This window comes from Protomyctophum bolini (assembly GCF_963924005.1).
Source record: "Protomyctophum bolini genome assembly, chromosome: 23".
In the NCBI taxonomy this organism is placed as follows: domain Eukaryota; kingdom Metazoa; phylum Chordata; class Actinopteri; order Myctophiformes; family Myctophidae; genus Protomyctophum; species Protomyctophum bolini.
This window is the reverse complement of record NC_137884.1, coordinates 20,062,223-20,084,105: the sequence shown is the minus strand read 5'-3', so window position 1 is coordinate 20,084,105 and position 21,883 is coordinate 20,062,223. Positions and strand designations below refer to the sequence as shown.

General features: G+C 42.8%; 2 protein-coding genes across 2 annotated transcripts in view; one reads left to right on the top strand and one right to left on the bottom strand.

Annotated features, from left to right (window-relative positions):
* The window catches only part of lhfpl3 (LHFPL tetraspan subfamily member 3), a gene marked incomplete at both ends in the record, with an annotated part of 33,503 nt that extends 21,406 nt beyond the window's left edge, over positions 1–12,097 (bottom strand). The window contains one exon of the mRNA XM_080757474.1: positions 11,671–12,097. Coding sequence (XP_080613600.1) covers positions 11,671–12,097 — 427 coding nt within the window. The remainder of the gene's footprint in view (positions 1–11,670) is intronic.
* Positions 12,098–13,247: 1,150 nt separating this feature from the next.
* Positions 13,248–21,800, top strand: orc5 (origin recognition complex, subunit 5). The gene is made up of 14 exons (XM_080756875.1): positions 13,248–13,495; positions 13,918–14,010; positions 14,810–14,995; positions 15,272–15,346; positions 16,816–16,927; positions 17,248–17,378; positions 17,519–17,567; positions 18,382–18,472; positions 18,809–18,864; positions 19,453–19,565; positions 19,764–19,814; positions 20,076–20,186; positions 20,964–21,076; positions 21,195–21,800. The coding sequence occupies exons 1-14, from the start codon at positions 13,379–13,381 to the stop codon at positions 21,238–21,240; spliced, it is 1,344 nt and encodes a 447-aa protein (XP_080613001.1). The 5' UTR covers positions 13,248–13,378; the 3' UTR covers positions 21,241–21,800.
* The last annotated feature ends 83 nt before the right edge of the window (positions 21,801–21,883 follow it).

The window sequence follows — 21,883 nt, the reverse complement described above, 5'->3', positions numbered from 1 at the left end:
ATTAGATTCCTGATTCCTGTAGAGAATGATACATTCAAATCATCCTCATAGGCTTTCAAGTCTAAATGAATGTGATAAACCATGCACTTATTGTGCCCAACGCGCCCCCACCCGTCTTAGGCCAAGCAAAATAAATGATTGGTCTCCGATTGGCTGTCATTTTTAACACTTCTAAAGAGACGAGGTATAGCGCAAGGTAGTAATGGAACATTACACCCCCCGGTTTTGGGGAGTGAAATGGAAGGTGGGGCTTTTCAGTGTAAAATCTCCCTCATCCACTGGGCACTCTAGCGCCTTCAATTTGTAAAATTCTGAATATCTATTCAATATTCACCACAGTGAGCGCTTTCTCTGCTCAGATCTAAAGGCCCAGGATAGTCTGTATCTGTGTCTCATGCTGTGTATACCACTACTATGGACACCTGTAACATCTTCAACATTGGTCATGCTCCCTAATTATATTCACTCTATAGTCACATTCCATCAAACTCAAGCCCTTTCCTGCAGTGTTGTTTTCGTCGACTAAAACTAAGACGAAAAATGTTCATCGACTACCTATTTTCACTGACAAAAACAAATGGAAACTAAATGAAAACTAAGCTACGATGACTAAAACTAAGACTAAATATACTGACAATTTCGTCGACAAAAATTTTAGGAAGGGACTAGTGGACAAGAGATCCAGTACAAGTCATTTTACACTTGGTTGCAAAATAGCCGATCTACAAGCTCACAACACGTCGCGTTGCGACGCGTTGTGAGCTTTTAGATCAGCTATTTTCAGCAAGTGTAAAAACACTCATTACGACGGCATCAAGACCCGCCAAAATACATTTTAGTAAAAGACTAACACTAAGACATTCCAGGTGACTAAAATGTGACTAAAACTAAATGAAGTTTCAGTCCAAAGACTATGGCTAAACTAAAATAGAAATTTGCTGCCAAAAACAACACTGCTTTCCTGTTGATAGCGCTTGCTGTTTCAGACTTGTACAGACTCCAGTCGTTGGCTGACATAAGGAGACATTGGCCAGCGATGCCTGGCGTTAGCTGGCGGAGGATTAAGTTGTTGATATGGTCGGTCTCTTTAAAGTGCACGAGGGGATAAGAGAGAGAGCAGCCACATGCCAGGTCAGCAGGGCAGGGATACGATAAGGCTCACCTCCCCCATCGTCGCATCCTTCACCCCACAACACTGTAATTGCATTTATTCTGGGGAGGTGCAGGGCTGGTCAAAACTTAACGAGCTGTGGAAAACGTCAGCATTTTTTTCCCCTGACGTGACGTGCACCTGCCACTAGAGGGAGTGTGATCCACCCACCCACCCGCCTGGAGTGGAGCTCTGTGGTCGTATTGTTGTAACCAGTGGTGGAAAAACGTGCACATTTTTATTTATTTAAGTAAAAGTATCAATACTGTGATTGTAGAAATACTCAAGTACAAGTAGAAGTCTGGAATTAAAAATGGACTGATTCTGCACTCATTGTGCAGAATGTACTGCTCTTATCCTTTGAAAATAGCAGATCTACTGTATATGCGATGTGACCTATTGAGTAAAAGTACAATAGTTGGATCCGAGATGGTGTGGAGTAGAAGTAAAAGTATTGGATAAGATGAGAACTAGAGTGAGATGATTCTGAGCCTATAGGGTTATGTACTCTATATGTCTCCACCAAACATTCTCTGAATAGTGGTCCTTTGCAGATGATCTACTACATTACAGTATGTGGTAGATTTTAGGCTGTTAGGCTGTGACCCAAAAGAGACACTTGATGTCTCCCCGCGACCCAAACTATAGTGAAAATAATATTAATTGCGACCGAAGGTCGCAGTGAACTATGGAATTGTGCATTTTTCGGCACTCAAAATCCCCATACATGCATGGGGAAAGCCCCCATATATTGTGCCCAGGTCTCGTGACATCACTATGACATCATCATCCCCATACATGGGGAAAGCCCCCATCATTGAATTAGATTTTTTTTGATTAATGAAAATGTTAGCTTTTTTTGGGAATTTTTTTTTTTCAATATTTTTTTCAATAATAATAATTACAAATCACACCCGTGTGAAGTGAGGGGCTCTAACATAGTAAAGTCTAACTTATGTTGATTAGGTGATAAGTAATGGTCTCTCTCTAGGTCGTCCTCAGACGAGCCCTCCATCGTCGTTTCCAGTCATCTCGGTTCTCCATACATCCGGCCAGTTCGTTGGTACTTTGCACTCCTGCATCGCTCTTGAGTATATCCACGTATGTTAGCACGGGGCGTCCTCGTGATCGATGGCCGTGTGTTGGTTCCCAGAGCACCAGTTTGCTGGCTGGCAGTTCTTGATGTCTTTGGCAGTGTCCTGCTAGTCTCATTCTCCTGGCTGCTATTTTCTGGCTCACCCTCGGTAGTCCCTCATACAGAGTCATGTTAGTGACATGTACAGTCTTGCTGATGTTAAGTACTGCACGCAGCATTCTGGTGTAGCACCCGTCAAGGGACTTCTCCAGGGTTGGCTTCAGGGTCCAGCATTCACTGCCGTATAGGAGAACAGACTCCACTGTTGCGTAGAAGAAGCTGAGTTTGATTTGTCGGGGGAGATTGGAGTTCCAAACACTGTTCATGCCATTTAGGGACCTCCATGCAAGTGCCTTCCTCACTTTCAGATCTTGCTCGGTTGAGTTGACCCATGAGCCCAGGTACTTGAAGTCTTTGACTTCCTTCAGCACCGTGCCTCCTGCTGTTGTGAGAGGTGGATGTTCCGGTGAGATGTTGTAGGTGATAACCTCAGTTTTCTTGGCATTTAGCCTAAGGCCAACTTTGGCACACTCCAGCTCCACACTGTTCAGGAGTTCCTGAGCTTGTTCCACGCTGTCGGAGAGCAGGCCGATGTCATCCGCATAGTCCAGATCTGTCAGGACTACCTTGGGATGTCGTCTTGACCTCCTTGGGGTTAGGGTGAAGCCAAGATCCTGCTCTCGTCCACTGATAGCTTTCCTGAGCGCATAGTCCAGGACTATGATGATTACCAATGGTGATGTAAAACAAACGGTGCCAACACAAACATTAAATGCCATTAACAATAAAGAGACAATATGACGTAATGAGGGACAATATGACGTAAATTGTCCCTTCATTGTCAATGGCGTTTTTAAAACAAACATTGAACTAAAAACAAACATTAAACCTGTATATAGGAGGGGCTAGCGCCCCTCAAAAACAAAATGTAGGAAACAAAAAATAGGGACCCATAAAAATGACCCACAAGTGGGTCCTGGGCCGCCCCAGTGGGCTGGAACCAGTGATTACTACATGGGAAACTTAAGGGTAAGCGACTCTTAAAAACTTAACGTTAAGTATTACCCGCAAGAGCAAAAAAATAAAAAAGGCTGACAATAGATAGACAGACAGCATTTTGTTATCCTCTGAGACGAGCTTATGCTCGTTGAGATTAGCACTTTCCCCCCGCTGGGGGATTTGTCACTGATCCGTTGTGCGGCGCATGGGGAGCTGTTTAGTGACACATATATTCATGCATAACACAACAGGATAATAGAACAGCAGAGTATAAGAAGAGGATTTCCTTCCTTAAAAATTGACTGATTCTGCACTCATTGTGCAGAATGTCCCATAACCCAGAAATAAAAAATAACGGCTGCATTGATGTACACAGTTTCATAACCGTACTCTGTTGGCAGGTGAACACACCTACGATAGCCCCTTGTCTCCGTCTCTCTCGTGTGACTCCTCGCGCCCATCCCCCACCCGACACCCCCACCACGGCTTTAGCCCTCTCCCACAGCACACGATTAAGCAGTGCCATTGAGCACTATACCGTAGTGTAGCATAGCGGCCGACGCAGTGAGGCACAGACACCTTGTTATCTTCCCATCAGCCACGCCGGTCCGGTGCGCCACGCTCTTATCAGACGTCAAGCCATAATCCCATCATCCCACCAATTTAAAGGCCAGCAGCATTTGGAGAATGCCAGCAGACTTCCAGAAACCCTACCCCCACCCCCAGCCTCAACTCCACAAGTAAAAGTACTACAATACTACGATATAGGCATACTCTGTCACTTGAGTAAAAGTACAAATGTATTGGCATCAAAAAAGTACAGGGAATTTCCCATTTCAACTTATCAAATGTATTTTTTTTAAATCACACCTGTGTGTATTGTCAACTCACAATTTATGTTAGCGGTCATTTGACATTGCTACATAAGGTACATAAGGTGGTCCCTTATTGGCCAAGCGGCAAGCGCTCCCACCAACCTGTGATTGGTTAGCCGATTTGCTCGTTTACATAATCGTAAGTTTTCTCTTCAATGTCAATAGCATTTAGACTGAGTGGCAAAACATTGAGCAGCATGGAGTGTTGGAGTTTGGAAGAGCTCGTTGGAAATCACTCAACCGTCCTGCGTACCACCTGTTTCTAAATGTCACATAATGCAGGAGGCAGCAACATGTTGTGTTATTGAAAACAAGCACTTCCAAATTCTGACACTGACACTCAAATGCAAGACATTTCTTGACATAAAGTAGCTCATAACGTTTCTATGGTGGATTTTTATGAAACAAAAACTTTGCAGATAGAGGATAATTCAAGCTTTTCGTGTCTGCAATGTTGGAGAAAGTAGTTATATGCCACTCAGTGGGCGTTCCCGCATAACTTCCAGGTACGACGATGTCACGCACATACCCTCTATTCCAGCAGTCACGCGTTGCCAGACTGTTGCCTCTCGCAATTTTCAAATACTTCTACAGTCTGGAGCACGGAAGCTCTGATCATGAGTAAAATCTACTGGGGTAAAGCGGAAGTGAAGCCTCCTCCCCACTTCCGTTTTGTCTTTACAGTCGCGCACATTTATCCTACTATAAATAGAAATCATCTAAGCATTATAGCTTGCTGCTTTAGTAGAAATGTAAATAAAAACAATAAAAATAAATCGGTGAAGGGAAATACCAGCTTCCTTACTCCGATTTCGGGAGGTGTAGTTCCCGACTCTATATAGCCTTCTGAGATAAGATTGTGGAATAGTTGTCTGGCTACGCGAGACTACTATTCCAGTCACTCTTTGGGTCGATGCCACAATATCATCATTTAAAAGCTTACCATACCATTTATTGAGCATCATCTCTTGTTCAGTTCTTGGGCGATTTATTCTTAAGTAGTATCAATCTTTGTGGAACATAATAAGACTCCCAGAGCACTCTATTCTAAAGAACCGTCTGAATCGTCGGGAGTGTTTGACAGCTCTGCTAGCCTCTTCTACTTTTCTTATCTAATCTCCATCTCTCTCCTCATTCCAGCACCTAACTAAACCGCAATCATAACCGTCAGTCACACTCAAAGTGTCTAAATACCACGTGACTCCGCAATCGGGCACGCCACTCTCGCTTCACCTCAAACACACCTGAGGCCGACCCCACCGTCGCGTCTGTCCGTCATGCTTTAGTTCAATTTCTGAGCCACTTTGGCTTGAGAAATTGAGAAACCGATTTATTATAGCCACGGGCCGACAAGTTATTTTTTAAGCATCATTAACATGCCCTTGACAAATCATCACGCGCAACGGAATCACTCGTTCATTTAGATTTTAGAGTATCTTATTATAACACAAGTCGAGGTGTACACACAGTAACAATATAATATAAACCATACAAGACACAAGTCATTCATGGAGGTACAGGAGGCACACCTCTTCCTCAGGGTGATTTGTGGGCAGCTGACAAGCACATGACTCCCTCTCTGCACTGCCTGAGGCCTGTGTAGACCGGGTACCCAGAGTGCCGCGCTACGAGCGTGTAGATCTGCTATTTTTTTTTAATCATGTAAATCTTTGAATATATTCTTTCAGAGCGAACGTTTTTTAACTCAAATCCTTCCTTTCCGATGGGGTCCCTGGAACAACACATTTTCCATTTCATTAAATTACATATCATTTTTGGGGTCCTTGACATGAAAAAGTTTGAGAAACACTGATATAGAAACATTGTTTTTTCAGAAAACTATCTGATTTTGAAACCATTTCTTTTAGCATCGTCCTCAGGTCTAAATGGGTTAACCTTGCGCGCTCACATCTTTATTCTGTTGGAAGTGACTGGGGACCACATCCCATAAAACACTGTAGGCCTTTTGAGACACCTCCTCTCTCTCTCACACACACACACAGTCTCACGCACAAATGCACACACGCAGTAACCAGCTGAGCATTTTACTGAATGAAGAGTAGGAAATGATAAATGAATGATGATTAACTTTGTGTGTGTGTGTGTGTGTGTGTGTGTGCACCTACATCTTTGCACCCAAGAGGTCATGTTACATCACTTTAAGACTCTTCCTGTCTGAGAGGATAAGGGCTGATTGATGTGGTTTTGAAACGGCCCCCGCAGAGCTGAGCGTGTTAAACAGATAAGAGTCGATGACAGTTTATCCACTCTGTCTCTGATTCGGCCATGTCATTATAAATAGGTGACAATCTCTGAACACATTCTTTAAACAATTCAAAACAATGCTAACTTTTCACAATTTTCAAAAACAGCAGATCTATAGGCCTCATGAATTCATCATGACAAAGTATATTGGATGATATATTGGTTGAATTGGTTGACCAACAACAGGGAATTAATACATTCTTGGTGATCAGGGATTGCTGTCTTTTCATAAATTACCGTACATATTTTTGATTTTCAATGACCAAACTTAGCAGATCAGAACAAAGTCTCAACTGTCATGTTGCAAAATCAAGCAACTTCACAATTTATTGGCCTATAACTTCTGATCCGCACGCAGGTGGTACAATCAAGATTGTAATGTGCATAGCCATAGACCATGCCCAATGTCCATCTATAAGATTTCTACTCCGATTAATCTAATTAATTTCATTGTTCATATTTCTTTATTTCGTTTAATTTTATATTTGTTGTTTTTTTTATATTTTCCATAAAAGAAAGAAAGGAGCAGGAAGAAGATAAATATTATTAATACCTGCTCCTATCTATCATTAACAATAATCACATAATTGATGCAAGCTGCTACCAGCCATTACGTGACTTCACCATGATTATCTAAATAATGAGAGAGAACAAGATATATAAGAGCTCAAAAACAAGAGAACAAAAACCCCAAAAAGTTTCATCTGAATCTTTTAGTACCTTCAAGCGTCTATTTGGATCATTTGTTGCCCCAATGGAAACTCTTATTTCATAATTAAGCTAAATAAACTTTACACGAGCCGAATGTAAACAAAAATAAAAGCCTGGCTACCGAAGCTACACATAGTTTACTTATTACATGTGGTTATGACTAATTAAAGTGGTGGTGGTTAACAAATTCCCTTATTATGTTCAAAACTTCATAAATAAAAAATAAAAATAAAAAAAATAAAAAAACGTTCAGGTCATGTGGGTTCATGTGAGATAAATCTGTACACTGGTACCACTTTGTCCAATCTCAAAGTTCAGGCTGGGCATTCTTGCAACTTTTACCAAAAGAATAATGTGACCAATATGTCTTAAGAGATTCATGGCAACACCATTATTAGACCCATGTTGTATTTATTTGTTTGTATCTACATGTCTGCTATTCCCCAGTCTTGACGGAATGCAACGTCAATCAACCCCACCGTTCTCTTTTCCCTCATTACAATTCAATGGTGATAAGAGTGGCTCCACTTGCCAGTTCTCTGAAGAGGTGTGAAATTGAATAGCGCACACAATGCGCTCAGCGCTCACATGGGATTCATTTATCATCCTTCACAGACACAGACTCTACATCAAATCATGTTGTCATGCACAGCAAACATAAGGACGTGAGACGATGGACTGAAATTTTGAGATGAGTCATGTGATATCAAGCAGGCCATTGTGGCACGTGCGCACACACACACGCACACACACCTGCAGATAAACATTTATACACACCCCCCCCCCCCCCATTACAAACAGTGCTGTCAGTGAGGAAAGGCCAAACACTGGCTGTGGCTGTCCCCATTTCGTTGTTAGAGGTTTATCGATCCATTTGTATCTCCGGAACAACATGGGCCAATAGCTCTAATGGGCTCTTTTTTTTAAAAGGCTAATGCCTGCCTCACCCTCCAGAGGCCCATTTAGTTGGAACTGCAGTGCGAGTGCGAGGTTAGCCATCTTTTTACTTTACTTGAGTATTTCCAATTTTCCAGTACTTCTACTCCACTACATCTCGAGGCAGATATTGTATTTTTTTTACTCCACTATAATTATTTCTTTGAAAACTTTAGTCACTAGTTGCTTTGTAGATGTTGATTACCGGTACTACAAAACACACAGTCAGTAACCAGTGCCACTTCAGCCCTAAATAGTAAATGCATTGTGTAATTTGCGGCCATTTGAAAATGGCCGATCTACAAGCTCACAATGCGTCGACGCACGGCCATCGCATTGCTAGGTGATTGTGTGCGGGTGCACTCGCTCGGATTCATCAGCCTCGCTCGTGGCACGTCTCGTGGGACTCGAGCCTGCTTCTGTCGCTGTGTCTGCCTCGTTGAGTTGACATGGTCCACATGGTTTAATTACTGTGCACTGCTGCGTCCTGCAAAACCATGCTCATCTGGGCAAAAGAAAATGTAATCCCCATCATCTCATTCCTATTGCAATGACACTGACAGCTGCCTTTGCTGCCACCTGGTTTTCAATGGCCAAGTATTATCATCATTGATCTTGCATTCTATTTACCTATAGGGCCCTCGGTTGTGGCAACGGACCCTCAGAGGTGGACTGAGAAGTTATGGCTGCAGTGGTTCTCAAACCTTTTCATGTCAAGGACCCCCACATTGACAGTCATTAGCCTGTGGACCCCCATTAGAAACGATATGCCAGGGACCCCTATAAGAGAAGATTTTCACGGCTCTAGCAGTGATTCTTAACCATTTTCATTTCACGGACTCCAGGTTTGACCTGAATTAGGTTACGGTCCCCCATGTAATGGCATTTCTATCTCTGGGACCCCAATGTATATTGTAAAATCAACGTAAATTTAACTCAGAGTGTACAAAATTACAAATGGAACCAAATCCATTTGGTTCCTAATTATCATTTAGCTGGGGACCCCCTGGAACTCCATCAAGGACCCCTAGGGGTCCCTGGACCCCACTTTGGGAACCACTGTCTTAGTGAAGGGTTCAGCCAGAGATAGCTACAGCGACAGAGGAAAGAAGGTAGAGAGATGCTCTGATAATCGGCCAGCGATCGATGATCGGCCATATCGGCCGATATTCACTCGATGATCATGAGAAAAACATGAACATCAGTATCGGTCCCAAAAAACCTGATCGGAGCATCCCTATAAGATTTACCGGTTGCTGATGCTGCCATGTTGGTGATTTGTGCCTACTGAAAGCTACTGAAGATGAGCACTTTAGCCCAAAGTAAAGAAAAACGATGAGCTGGGTCTAATAATTGAGTGGCTCCCATGCATATAGAGCTACATTATCTTTTAGTTACATTTCGCCCCGGCTTTTCAATGAAGGTTGCTCACCCAGCGCATACATCCCTATAGGGACACCCTATTTCCGATTTGATATTTGATATATTCAAGATAGTTAAAAAAGAGCAGTACAGAATTGTCAGTATTGCACAAAAAGTCAAAGACTTAATTCCGTCCAAATAAATAAATAAATACAGCATATGGTATAGGAAGAACATGCGTTGACTAAAATCACAATAATGGATATTACAACGACACCATCATAGATCACTAAACAAAACAATAAATACATAATAAATAGATAAATACAGCCCTATTCTAGCTTGCCCATCAGCCAGCTTTTCAACATATTTTTAAAAATGTTCAAGGACTGGGCAAATTAAATTTCCCTTAGGATTGTGTTCCAGTCCTCCACCCCCGTATATTTAAATGAGCTTCTGCCTATACCTTATCTTTTAGGTTTGGTAGGTTATTCATCACGTCACTGAGGTCATAACCGCATACACTTTATTCAAGTGGCCTTTATGCATCTAAGACCAATGAACTGGTGAGATTAAAGTTGCGTTACATTTTCATGTTTAGAAAATTTATTTGACACAATTGTGTCTACATCTTGTGTTTATTCACCTGTGGATTCCTCTTTCATCACACCGCATATTCGGCCTATACCTTGCTAAAAAGGAAAGAAATAAGGTTTGCCTCCGGGCCATGTGTGCAGTCTTTGCTGGCACAGTGGTCAATATAGCACCGACCCTGAATCTGATGTCCTAACCTAAAGCCTCAGGGAGGATCCGGATCACATTTGGATTTCAAACTGCTTAGGCAGAGAAAACACCTTGATATTGCCAATTACAGCTCCCCTGGCATCTGTTGATGGCCAATTTCACAGTGCTCGACACACTACGGCAATTTTGGTAGAGGGTGAGCTGGAGGAGAGAGCTGCAGTGACAGAGAAGAAAGCGGGTCAGATTGAGGAATAGATTTGAATCGCACCAACGGGCGGAGCGAGCGGGTGAATGATCTCGTGCCCGCACACTATAAGGACGGCTCAGCGATGATCAATAACAGCTCAGCAGTCAACTCTGTCATCGCCTGTACTGCTGACATTCACAAGATATGGTGAAGATGAAGATATAACCCTCAGCGTTTCAAAATGACACGCTTCACCTCACCCGACTCCTCCTGCATACATTTTCATATCCGTTTCCCCCTTGATGGTGAGAAAATTGGGGAAGGCGAACATGTGACTGAGGAATACGAGGCAGGCTTTGAACAGGAGGGGGTGTTAAAGATGCAAACCATCTAAGGCTCAGGCTGTGCTGCTCATTAGATGGGCTTGTGATATGGCTCAGCCTAACAGTACTCAAGATATAATCCATCTCCTCACAGCTGCTTGCTATAGGCCAGGGTTTGAGCTGTGGGGTCAATGTGTAGCAATGTGTGTGTGAATCCTTAATGGAGTGTATAGAGGTGTCACTCACATCTGGCCCATCGCACTACTGACCTCGATCGGACACATTGAGGGCTGTGGTGGAGCCAGACCATGCAGCGTTCAAACGTAAAAGCATGCAGGGCTACTCAACTGCAAGCCGGAAATATCTGTGTTATTTTGAAACGTTTACAAATGTATTTTGCAACAGATATATACACAACTAGTCTGAAAATTAAGAAAACACAGAGTAAAAAGCCACATTTCCAGCTACAAGGCCAAACCCCATTCACAAATACATTGTGATTAATGATGAAGTTACAAAATGAGGCTTCATTCACAAAATGTGCAAGAGAATATAATGAACAGATTATCACTGGTGAATAAATAAGTGGTTAATACTCATCTGACATCAGGGCATATCACTTTATCTTGGAACAAACCATATAATATTACAATCTTGTTCAAAACCAATGAAACTTGTCACTTGCTTTGGCAATAGGCCTATATGTTTTCTCATCATGCCAAGCTCAAAGCTCATTTGAATTGAATTGATAAAGTATTCAATCAATCAATCATCTGTCAGATCTGTATACAATCTCCAAACTGTTGACTGCATAATATAACCTGTTGGGCAGAGAGTTGTGAATGTGTGAAAGTGAACGTGCAGGTGAGCTCCACAGGCAACAAACAAACACCGGCGGGGAGAGAGAGAGAGAGAGAGAGAGAGAGGCAGGCAGACAGACAGACAGACAGACAGACAGACAGACAGACAGACAGACGCTTTACCTGCAGCCAGCTGCATCCACCCGCAGATCTTGTACACCGTGCCGGTGCCGCAGAAGAAGAACAGCGTGAAGCAGCCGATGCAGCCGATCACCAGCGCCATGGACATGGCGATGAAGAAGGACGCGGCTTTGAAGGCGCCCGAGGGGATGCTGGCGAACTCGGTGAAGCTGCCCTGGCACGTCAGCTCCCGCGACAGCCCGTTCCCGATGCAGTAGTGGAACAGGCCGAAGTAGCCCGCCTGCGGCGTGTCCACGCCGTCTCCGATCCAGTAGGGCTGGATGAAGCACACCACGTTGACGATGGCGAAGAGGATGGTGAATATGGCCCACAGGACGCCTATGGCACGGGAGTTGCGCACGTAGTTGGTCTGGTAGATCTTGGCAGCCTCCGACGCCGGCAGCATGGTCGTGGGAGCTCCGGGCACCATAGTTTATAATATATAGTCTATATCTATATAATAGGCCTACAAATGGTTTTATTTATATATCTAAACTGAAAGATGTCGGGGCTCGGGGGTAGAAGAAAAAATAAACACGATACGGTCGGTGACGGTGTCGATTCAAATCCTATAAAATGCCGTTGCACTTACAGTTAGTTATGCCTTTGAAAATCTCTGCTTTTTACTGATGTCCAGCCAATGTGGTCCATGGTCCCAGCTGCTGCTGCCACACCAATCATCACACCATCACTGCACTCTCGCATCTAAACGGCAGCGTCTGATGTTATCCTCCTCTGGCTCTCTGTATATAGGCTATACTACTGTGTGTGTGCGACCATCCATACATACACCCCTGGCTATACTACTATTACAATACAACACGCGCTCGTCAAGAAGAACACAACGCAGCCTCTATGAGATGAGCCCGCATATTCTGCCGTCTCCATTCATAACACCGATGCATTCATAACACCGATGCATTACTAGTAACAACCCACCGCTCCGTAGAAATCTAACCACCGTTAGATTTAGGCAGTCAAAACCGAAGTCGAAGGATGCTCAGTTGAGGGTGTAGTGTGGCACAGCTGTTTGTCTCGCAGAGCGTGTCCAGACTCCAGACTCCAGATTGCCTTACTAGCCTACACACGTATTTACACCTGCTCCTTGCGGACTGAGTGAGCACCGAAAATAACCCCGTACAGAATCTGAGTTGCAGCCGAGGTTGTTGTAGCCTTGGCACAGTTGGCAGGGGGATTTTAGCAGCCCCATAATCCTCCTCCGTCCGACTCACGTGTTAGCGCGAAAGCTTGAATACATACAATTAAGTCTCACTACTATAGTCTCATCATAAACGCATTGTAGGACAGACGGACTGTTGCGTGAAACGAATATGTCCCGCATTCATCTTCCTTGGCTCGGCTCTCTGTCACTGTCAGAGAGTCTCTGATTGTGTGTGTGTGTGTGTGAGAGAGAAATAAACCCATTTAGAAACAAGGGGGATGAACCCCCATCCAGAGACTACATTACCCATAACTCTTTCCTCATTGGTGATTGGCTCTCCGCGGGAACGGTTTTCTGACGTAATATGAGAGCGCGCGCGAAACTGTCGGCACTGACAGCACCGCAGTACGTAGGCTAATGTTAGCGCTTAGCAGTGTGACACTGACAACAACAATAACAACAACTCTAACTCATGGATGGTTGTCTTTCAGCTGTATGGTAGACTCGGGGAAACGGGACATTACATTTCGGTGAACAGCAAAGAGAAGCATGTCTGGACTTCTTAAGCATTCGGGCTGCTATGAGGAGGGCAGGTTGCTTCGTGTTGCAGAGAAGTTGCCTTGCAGAGACATCCAAGCAGGCATGCTGCTCTCACTGTTGGGAGAGGTTCGTGTTATATCTGCCTGCAACAACACACTGTCCAATAACTAGTGTGCTGTATTTACATTCAAATGTACCCTTTACTGGTTTACTGGTGGTCCATTTGGTAAGGCCTCAAGAGTTACATTGTTGTTAAATAGCTGCATTAATAAGCCTACTTAATTTACAAGAAGTCTACACACAATTAGAGAATGTACCATATTTTGATCGACGTTCGCCACATCAATACAGCATCGAATTGTGGACAAAATCGTATCTGACAATAACCCCCAAAAAGTCTCTTGGTTCTAAGAGGCTAAATCTCATCAAATGGTGGCCGGACCACCTAGAATACTGAATTAATGATGGGCCTTGAATTGATATGAAAAAGGTTGAAAGCCACTGTGATAGGAGGAGGAACTAATGTCGTCATGTATCCGTCTGCACAGCCGGGGCAGTACAGCTTCTCCTCTATCTTCATCTATGGGCATCGTGCCACAGGGAAGAGCCACGTGATGCAGACCTTGTTGACAGAGCTGGAGGTAAGCGACAATGCCGTGCTGATGATCAATGACTATCTTATAGTATTCCTGTCTCATGATTGAAGTTTGAAGTTTGAGACCCGAGTTCGAATCCTGGGCGTTACGATGGTGCCGTGACCTGGATCGGGTTTTCCCCGTGGGAAGGGGTCCGAGTGTAGCAGAGTGGCTCACAACTTCAGCATGATGGCCTAAAAGTCAAAAATCTCCCCCGAATCACAGGGATATATATCCCTTTGGTCTAGTGGTAAAGATGTTGGAGTTCGGCTACTGCCATCGGTTAATCTTAGTTTTATTTATTTGCCGATACTGCTATTGACCGATAACCCAATACCGATGTGGGCGATAATCTGTGCATCCCTAGAGCACATCTACAAGCTTGACACATTGTGTCAAGCAACTAGTCGACTATTCAACTAGTCTAAGTCGACTAGTAAATCCACTAGTCGACCTTGTTGGTACTAGTTGATTACCCCCCTTCTTGTAGGCCTCAAGATCAGCTAGAATGCTAGATTATAGACACCAATGTATGTACACCGTTTTTAAATATACAAATGTTACCCCAAAAAATATATTATTAGTTTTTACATAATGGTAGTTAAACAACTAGTCGACTAGTAAACTAGTAAAAGTCACTAGAAGTGAAAGCCCTAGTGTGAACTTCCTTGGAGATGTGATATTTTTGAAACAATTTGGCATTGCATTAGGACATAGGCAAACGATATCTGAGCATTTGTGAAAAACATTGGTTAAAAAATAAGTTGTTAAATCAGGTGCTCCTTTCTTTTCGTCCCCCCTGCAGTTGCCCCATGCCACAGTCAGCTGTGTGGAATGTGTCTCTGTGGCTCTGCTGTTTGAACAAGTGCTGCTGTCCCTGTTCGGCTCGGAAGCCGCCTCCTTGCTTCCCCGCAGTCCTTCCCTGTCTGACTTTGTTCGTGTCTACAGGCAACAATGTTCCTTGTGCCCCGCTGAGCAGACACGATACATTGTGAGTACACATGATCCTCACCTGGATATTCCGCCCCTGTCATGCGTATTGTAATAACCACACATAGCAAAGCAAACATCCTGACTGTATGTGATCTTCAGCCAGCACAACAGAGCCTTTATTGAAATAGTTCACATTGATAGTTTTAAAATAAGCTCACGTCGCATCTGAACATCACCGTGTGTGTCATATCACTGTATGAATAGTGGAAGTGGATTATACTTGTCCTCCTAACCTAAGCCAATTTCACATTGAATTTAACTGTGCACTTCACAGGTTATGGAAAAGGCAGAGCTTCTGAGAGACATGGATGCCAACCTCCTACCCACCTTTCTGCGCTTTCAAGAATTGGTGAGACTGGGCTATATTAATTAACTATATTTTAATTACTGGTATAGTATTAATTTTACATTGGGTAGCAGATTATATTTTAAGACGTGCCGTCCAATAACACAATAATATCTGGTTAACACAAATGACAAACACACACACTGCTTAGACATCCAATCAAAAAGTATAATGGCCAAAAATTAATGTACAATTTCCAGCGGTCACATAATGACCTAAACGTCACAGCATTCAACAAATCTTTCCAAGACATGCTCAGATGATGGACTTGATTTACTAGGATTAGTTTAGTATTATAGTCAAAATAATAATCCTAAAATTCCTCCAAAGAATTTCCCCGTAATCACTCAAACGTCTTACTGCCACTGGTTCCTCTTTTATTAGATAGCTCTTTCTCTTGGTGGGAGATAATATAGTGCTATAAGAGCTCCCTTGATAATGAGTGACCTTGAACAGGAGTGCTTTGAGGAGGCCTTCCATTGTCTTTAATGAGATCATGGCATTCGCTCACTGCATTTTAATTACAAGCACCAGAGGCGGACTTTCTTATTTATTTATTAATTTCCTACTGCGGAAGCGAATTGTTGGAAGTGTGGGTGAATCTCTGGATCGCACAGGTGTTAAAGCATTCAGTGTCAGAACTGAGGCCTGTGAAGTGATAATGAGGTGGCAGATTTAGGTTAGGGTTAGGGTGTGTGTGGGTCAAGTCAACAATACATCAAACAGAACACAACAAAACAACAAGGTTCCACTAATTAATGACATGTGCATTGTGCACTGTGCAGCAGTAATAAAATGGTGCATTTATTTATATAGCGCTTTTATCCAAAGCACTTTGCATAGATTGTGCATTACATTCAGCCATTCACATAGTACGCATTCATATACCGATGGTGGAGGAAACCATGCAAGGTACCAAGCTGCACATAGGGAGCAATTAGGCGTTCAGTGTCTTGCTCAAGGACACTCTGGGGGATCCCGGGATTGAACTGGGAACCTCGTGGTTCCCATCTGGCCGCTCTACCGGCCACTCTACCCCAGAGCCACTGCCGCCCCTAATAACATTACCGTAGTTTTGTTTCTAATAATATGAACCATAACACTAACAGTTAAAGGTCTGGTAACATAAAAAATGTTTTCTAAGCTCAATTGCACCCAAAAAACCTTGAACCTTGAACATTCAGTAGATCTTCTGTGGTCTGGTGTTTTCAGAATATACAAGTGCTCTGATTTGCCTGTGGACTGTTAGTTATGTATGCCAATTTGCCGGCAGATGTCACTGTTGAGGGATTTTGCCATCATTGCCGCTCTTAAGGCTTCAGAACACAGAGAAAACCCCAGACCACAGAAAATCCATTGAATGTTCAAAGTTCAGGTTGTTTGGGTGTAATTGAGGTCAGAACCTGAAATAAATCAAAATGAATGTCATGAAACTTTTAATTTACACTTGTTTTGTTTTGTTGTATTTATAGGTCGACGACAACGTGACCGTGATTCTGCTGAGTGAAATTGTCTGGGACAAGTTCAGACCCAACACTGGCTGCTTCGAGCCCCTACAGCTCCATTTCCCTGACTACAGTAAAGGTACCATTAATCCTAGCATATATCACTCAACCTCACGAGTCACAACCACACTTACAGAACAGATGCGGCGTGAGATGGCAAATGTACTTGTGAATTTAACACTTTTAATGCACACTCTGTGTGGAGGAACATTGCATTCCAAGCCAACCGCTGTGTGAATTACACCTGTGTCTGTGACCGAGACAAAAAACAGCGTCTGGATCACTTTGAAGGAACATGTTTGTTTTGTGTAGAATATGTACCGTATGAGTTCTTCTGACTGATGACTGCTTTTAAAAGCCTCGCATGTCGACATTTTTTTGTGGCTTTTTTTCCGTCAGCTGAGCTTCAGCAGATCCTGTCCCAGGACAGCCATCCATCCTATTCCCCGGATTTGTACGCATCCTACATCAACATTCTGCTGGGCGTCTTCTATACTGTGTGCAGAGACCTGCGAGAACTCCGTCATCTGGTCAGCACGCACGCACACACACACACACACACACACACACACACACACACACACACACACACAGTGTCACTCACACACACACACAATTAGATGCGTGTTTGATGTCCTGTTGATCATATTTTATATTTCTGCCCCATTAGGCAGCTCTTAACTTCTCAAAGTTCTGTGAGCCCTTGGAGGAAGGAAAGGGTAAGAGTTGGATCGTAAGACGGTTCCATTTTGTCCATTTGTAATCCTACACAGCCTTTAAATCATTCTGCTATATTGTGCTGACCAGAGAAATGGTGACATGGCCATTTAAACACGGCTGCAAGCCTGTAACACTGTATATGTGTGCATTTCTGTGGAATTACGTGGTTTTGGTGCGACATGCCAGACCCCTGAACAATGGCCCACAGCGTTTAGCCCGTTTATTTTCCTGAATGGGTTAGAGCAGATAATATTATATTTAACAGCCCATATATTTATATGCAATAGAGCGTCACAGTCCCTCCCCCTCAAGAGACCCGGAAAATAAATCCCCGTTCATTTTCCTCATTTTTAGAAAGTATTTATTTTAAATCGTTTACGCCACGGACAAAGCCAACTCTTGTCGTGACAAATCATGACAACAAACACAATTTTTCGGGCTGAACAAATGATTAGAAAGAAGGAGAAAAAGGCATTTTTCGTTGTTTTTCTTCTTTGTAATTATTTGTTTGATCCAAAATAGTGTGCTTGTTCTCATGATTTGTCACGACAAGAGTTGGCTATGTACGACGCTTATAAGGTCTTTAAATAAATACGTTTTGAAATGTCTATGGGAAAAATGCATTGGAAACTATTTCCTGGGCCTGGCGTCGTCATGAAAGGGTGCGGGACTGCGACGCTCTATACTCATTGCACACATATCGTTCTTTGTACTTTCCCCTGCTTTTTTCTGGTCCTCCTTATCTTGGCAACAGGCTGCATGTGTATATTAATCTTGTGGTTACCTTAATGGTTATCAATTTCCTGTGTTCAGTGAAAGAGAGCGACACGCCCAAGCTTTGGAGAAACATTGAGCCTCATCTGAAAAAGGCCATGCAGACTGTGTACCTTCGGGAAGTGTCCAGGTCTGTATGTCGCCCATCTTTCATGAATTTACTTGAGACTATGTGATCAAACTCGCCGATAGTTCGTCGAGCACTGAGTGAGGACAGCCTTTTGGTACCATTTGCCAGCACTGCCATTGCAATTATTGTCTTAAATTGCAAAACATTGGGAGCACATCACGTTGGGAATACATCACACACCTTTTTTTTTTAAACGCCTGCTAACACTTCACTTGTGATGTGATAATGACATTGAAGTTGAATGTGGTGCAGTAGATCACAGTACTCTTGGCTCACTCAGGCATAACATGGCGGCCTGTTTCTTTGTCTGACCATGTTGTCCTATCCCCCGTTCAGTGTTCAATGGGAGAAACTTCAGCAAACGGAGGAGAAGGAGACTGGAGTAATGCGAGGTATCTGATGAACATTACACAGCAAGACTCCTTCAGCTTGTCCGCACTGTATCCGCACTTAAGCCTGAAACATTCCATGCAAGTGCGCAAATGACAATGCCTGACTCGGTTGGCGCAAACATACTGTACTCTTAAGTGTGCTCTGCTCTGGTGGTGGTAGTAAACCCACATACAGTAGTTACATTTGAAACTAAAGCCTGCTATAGAACAGAAGAGAACACAAATCCAAGAAGACTCCTTCATTCTGTTCTAGACTTGTATAAGAAAAATAGCACATGGTGACACATTTCAGAACACGCCTCTTGTGTAGCTTCAAGGATTGTGTGGAGTGTGTTTTAGGCTTTAGTCTTGATGTTGCCTGCATCCCATAATAAAAGTGTTGCAGTTGTGGCAACTTCCTATTACAGCTTTAACTATAGATTAGGTGCCACCTGAGTATACATCATAAAAAAGGGATTTGCTATTATTGGGACACTTGGTATTGTTTTTACAGTGTCTCTTGTCTTTACATTGCGCGCATGGTGTTGTGTACGGGAATGTGTGTATTCAATTCATGACATGCATTCTTATTTTTTTTTGCCTATCAAGGCCTTTCTGCTCACGCTCACGTGGAGCTCCCATATTATTCTAAGTTCCTGTTGATTGCTGCTTACCTGGCGTCCTACAACCCTGCCCGCACGGACAAGCGCTTCTTCGTCAAGGTAGCGGACAAACCTCCTCGAGTCCAGGGCTGTCACGTTTACACATTTAAGTTGGCGATCAATTGTCACAAATAATGTAACGATTATGTAAGAATTGTGACAGGCCTACCAATCTCTCTGTAAAGACGTGTTTCTTATTCTTGGTATACCGGTACATTATTTCTTGACTTCACTCTTCCCTTTGAATCTCTTCAACAGCACCACGGGAAAATAAAGAAAACAAAAACGTTTTTGAAGAAACATGAAAAGGTGACTCCTTTAATTTTTCTACATCATCACACAACCGTTTCGGCAAAGTGTCAACTGAAAAAGTTGTATTGTCAAGTGACACTCGCTCCTTGTGAAAATACGTTATATTTGTTGTGTAAAAAACTTGCCAAATTGGCCAACCGTAAATATAAATTGGCATTCATAGTCATAGAGCATTTTTTCTGTTCACAAGGTTGAGATTGCATAATTGATGTTCCTGTACAACAACCCTTTTTAACGTGGTCATCCCGTGTCTTTTAGACCAGTAACCACCTGCTAGGGCCCAAGCCCTTCCCTCTGGACCGTCTCTTGGCCATCTTTTACAGCGTGGTGGACAGTCGAGTGGCTCCGTCTGCCAGCATCTTCTCCCAGGTTCGATCTGTTCAGTCACCCCCTCCTTTTCTTTTGGTTTGCTATCATGGAAGCTCAGCAGACACTTTTAAGGTCTGTGTTCAGTGATGGAAGAAGTACTCACATTCTTTACTTAAAAGGATCCCTGGCTAATAAGACAAATGTGCCTTAAAACATTATACTTGCTTGACTTGATGTCATATGCCCATTATGGTCTAGCCCTATGGAATGCATATGCTAATAAGAACAACTTAATACCAGTCCTAAGGTTAATGAGCATCAAAGCAATATTGTAAATGCTTTTTATTAGCACGTGCATTCCATATATTCCATAGGGCTGGACCACACATTGACATATGACATCATCAACTTGCGACGGGAGCAGTTCCTATTGAGTGAAAGATTCTTTATTTATGAAAGAAATAAAATATTTAAGGCGTTTTTTTTTGTTTTTTTGTTATAGAGGGCAAGTATAATGTTTTAAGACTTAAGTCTTATTAGCCAGGGACTACTAAAAAGTATCAATACTGCAATATAGAAATACTCTGTTACAAGTAAAGGTCCAGAATTAAATAAAAAAATGTACAAAAGTATTTTCGGCATCAAAATGTACTTTAAGTACCCAAAGTAAAAGTACTCATTGTACAGAATGTCCTATTTCAATTTTTCAAATATATATATTTTCTTTAGAAAATAGCAGATCTACAAGCTCACAATGCGTTGCATCGCGACGCATTAGGATGTTCACTGTTAACCCAGTAGGACAGTGAGTAATGGTTTTCCTTGGTATCCTTCCAGATCTCCGCTCTGGTGACCCTCCAGCTGCTGACCCAGGTGGGCCACGATGACCAGCTGGATGCACCCAAGTATAAATGTGCCGTCTGTCTGGACTTCGTCAGGGCCATATCCAGGTGTCTTGTTTTGTGTTCTGCATAATACATGGCTGGAAGCATATTTCACATGGATACATTTGCAACTCTCTGGCGCTGAACATTTATTTTATTTCTCTTATGGTTTTATTCATTACAGAACGGTGAATTTCGACATTGTGAAGTACCTGTATGACTTTCTGTGAGTCCGTCGTGGATAAAGGGAACGATAACACGGTGGGATTTGTACTGAAGAAGACCTGTGGATGTTGCCATTGAGGCAAAGGTGAGGAGACGCTCTGGGGTGGACTACTAGAAGGCACATGCTGGTTACCTAATGCTGCCCCCTTGTGGGTGACCAGTAATGCTGTTTTTGTGGAGAACCTGCACAGAAATAATTGGTGAATTAATGTAGAGTAGACAATGTATATATATAATAAAATAATGTGTTAAACTTGAATGTATTCTTTGGCATATTGTATGGCATTTGGGAAAAAATAAGAGAAATCCACAGATAATCAGATTTGTTATAGGAATAGCATAATTGTATAATAGCATAAGCTCCAGTTGCAGAATTATCTGCCTTTGAACAATAGAATGGATGATGACTTTGTTTAAACACATGAATAGTAGCGTCCATAATATTCTGGGGCAAATTAAATAGCCGCTCTACAACGAGATCATTTTTGGATTACAGGGGAAAAGGAGGCGACCAAGTATAGAACTCTGGGGGACCCCACAGTAGTTAGGCCTGAGATGTGCACCATCATTTTAATTGGAGTACTGTGCATAATTGTTTCATATGACTCATCAATATAACGGGATTATTTCAACTTTTTCCTCAGTTAA